A 1,569-nucleotide genomic window follows, 5' to 3' on the forward strand; every position below is an offset into this window, starting at 1 on the left:
CTCGGTAGGCAAGAAGGAGTAAGAGCATTTTCCTACCTCTGTAACTACCTTAATCCACAGTATGTGATGCTTATGAGGATCTGTGTTAGCATTACCCGTGTCGAATTATCATATATCCAGAATGGGTTGGATAGAACTGGTCATCACTGACCACGTGCGATCACTTTAACTTCAAGACTTAGCACAAATTATTCTTGATATGACAACGAGGAGCTGAACACCGAGATAGGAGCAAACTATATCGAGCATTCATTCGGGCTGGAGTCTCTCAAATAGTTCTGGAGCATCTGCTAGCTGGGATGGCGCAGTTTGAACGAATCTCGATCGTAACGTGTACGTACTTTGAGCGGCGGGGTTCGCTCCAAACCTCTGCCTCAGGTGTCCTTCACATTTAAGTGACACGTCCCTTGTGATCCGTGCACCAAGAAGCAAGGAAGTTGAGATTGGTCCAACAAGAATGGTTGATTTTCCGATACGCGACAGGATTCTGCCAGTGTCTGCAGTGTTAAACTGGTGTTCATACCAGGCAATTTGAAATGTAAGTTTTATAAATAAGTCAAGGTCTTATCGATAAACCACGATAGTATTGTGAATATTCTGCGAGTCGATTAGAACCGAAAATAGCACGGCTTAGCTAATTAAAATTTAATTTCTTGCTTACTTTATTTTGCAATTAGTGAAAACAATACAATCGCGCTTGTCATTTGCAATATAATGAATGCACTTGTTTTATTTTTCCTAGAACCTTTTTAAATAGGTATTTGGTCTGGTTCTTCAAAATTGTTGCGTGGGGGGCCATGCAAATACACTTTGCGAAGTACACGAGGGGCAGTGAACGCCAAAATCTTCGACATCACGTGCTGGTCCAGCTGACAGATTGGACGCATCAGTTGCATTCCTCTAGTCGTTCTCCGCTTAGATTTCTTCCTTTCTGCCGGATTTTCTCGAGACAAGAAAACACTCAAGAACGCGACCTTAGTTTCGGTAGGCAACTTGAGCGATCGATCAATAGGCTTCAAGTGATGCGCTCGAAAGTCGTTCAGGTAGAGAAAATGTCCAAACGGAACGACCACATCGAGATACTCCAGTGTCTTGTTGACGTCCAACATGTTCAGAAGTACGCTTAAATCCGCTTCGAATGTAGGGCGGTTGCTGCGGACGGCACCGATGATTCCCCACGGTGGCCGCTCATCGGTTAGGTAGACTCGAAGTCGACGCAAGCACTTGGAGAGCGGATTGTTCTGGTTACTTAGCTCATTCGCCAGTGCACTGACAGTATCCCATTCAAACACAAGCTCTGGAATAGCCTCATTGCTTGCACGAAACGAGCTAAAGTCGAGCTTCATATCCATCATTTCTCCTCCACAAAGTGATAATTCCTCCAGATTTGGGCAATTTTGGAGAACCGCGTTCCCATTCAGCTCAAAGCTTGAGGTGTTCAATGTCAAACGTTTCAGTGAAGACCCAATAACGGCTAGAAATCTGGACAAACCATCGGAGACTGACGGCTCTGATATGTCGAATCCAATCCTTAGTTCTGTCACGCTACAAGGTCTCTCGAGTGTTGTA

At 44.7% G+C, this 1,569-nt stretch overlaps 1 protein-coding gene across 1 annotated transcript; it reads right to left on the reverse strand.

Annotated features, from left to right (window-relative positions):
• Positions 1-749: 749 nt before the first annotated feature.
• On the reverse strand, positions 750-1,454 carry PPTG_17235 (hypothetical protein; the record flags this gene model as incomplete). The annotated part of the gene is made up of 1 exon (XM_008914954.1): positions 750-1,454. Exon 1 carries the CDS (start codon positions 1,353-1,355, stop codon positions 750-752), a length of 606 nt encoding a protein of 201 aa, XP_008913202.1. The 5' UTR covers positions 1,356-1,454.
• Between the last annotated feature and the right edge of the window lie 115 nt (positions 1,455-1,569).

The sequence above is a fragment of the Phytophthora parasitica genome (genome assembly GCF_000247585.1).
Source record: "Phytophthora parasitica INRA-310 unplaced genomic scaffold supercont2.65, whole genome shotgun sequence".
NCBI lineage: Eukaryota > Oomycota > Peronosporomycetes > Peronosporales > Peronosporaceae > Phytophthora > Phytophthora nicotianae.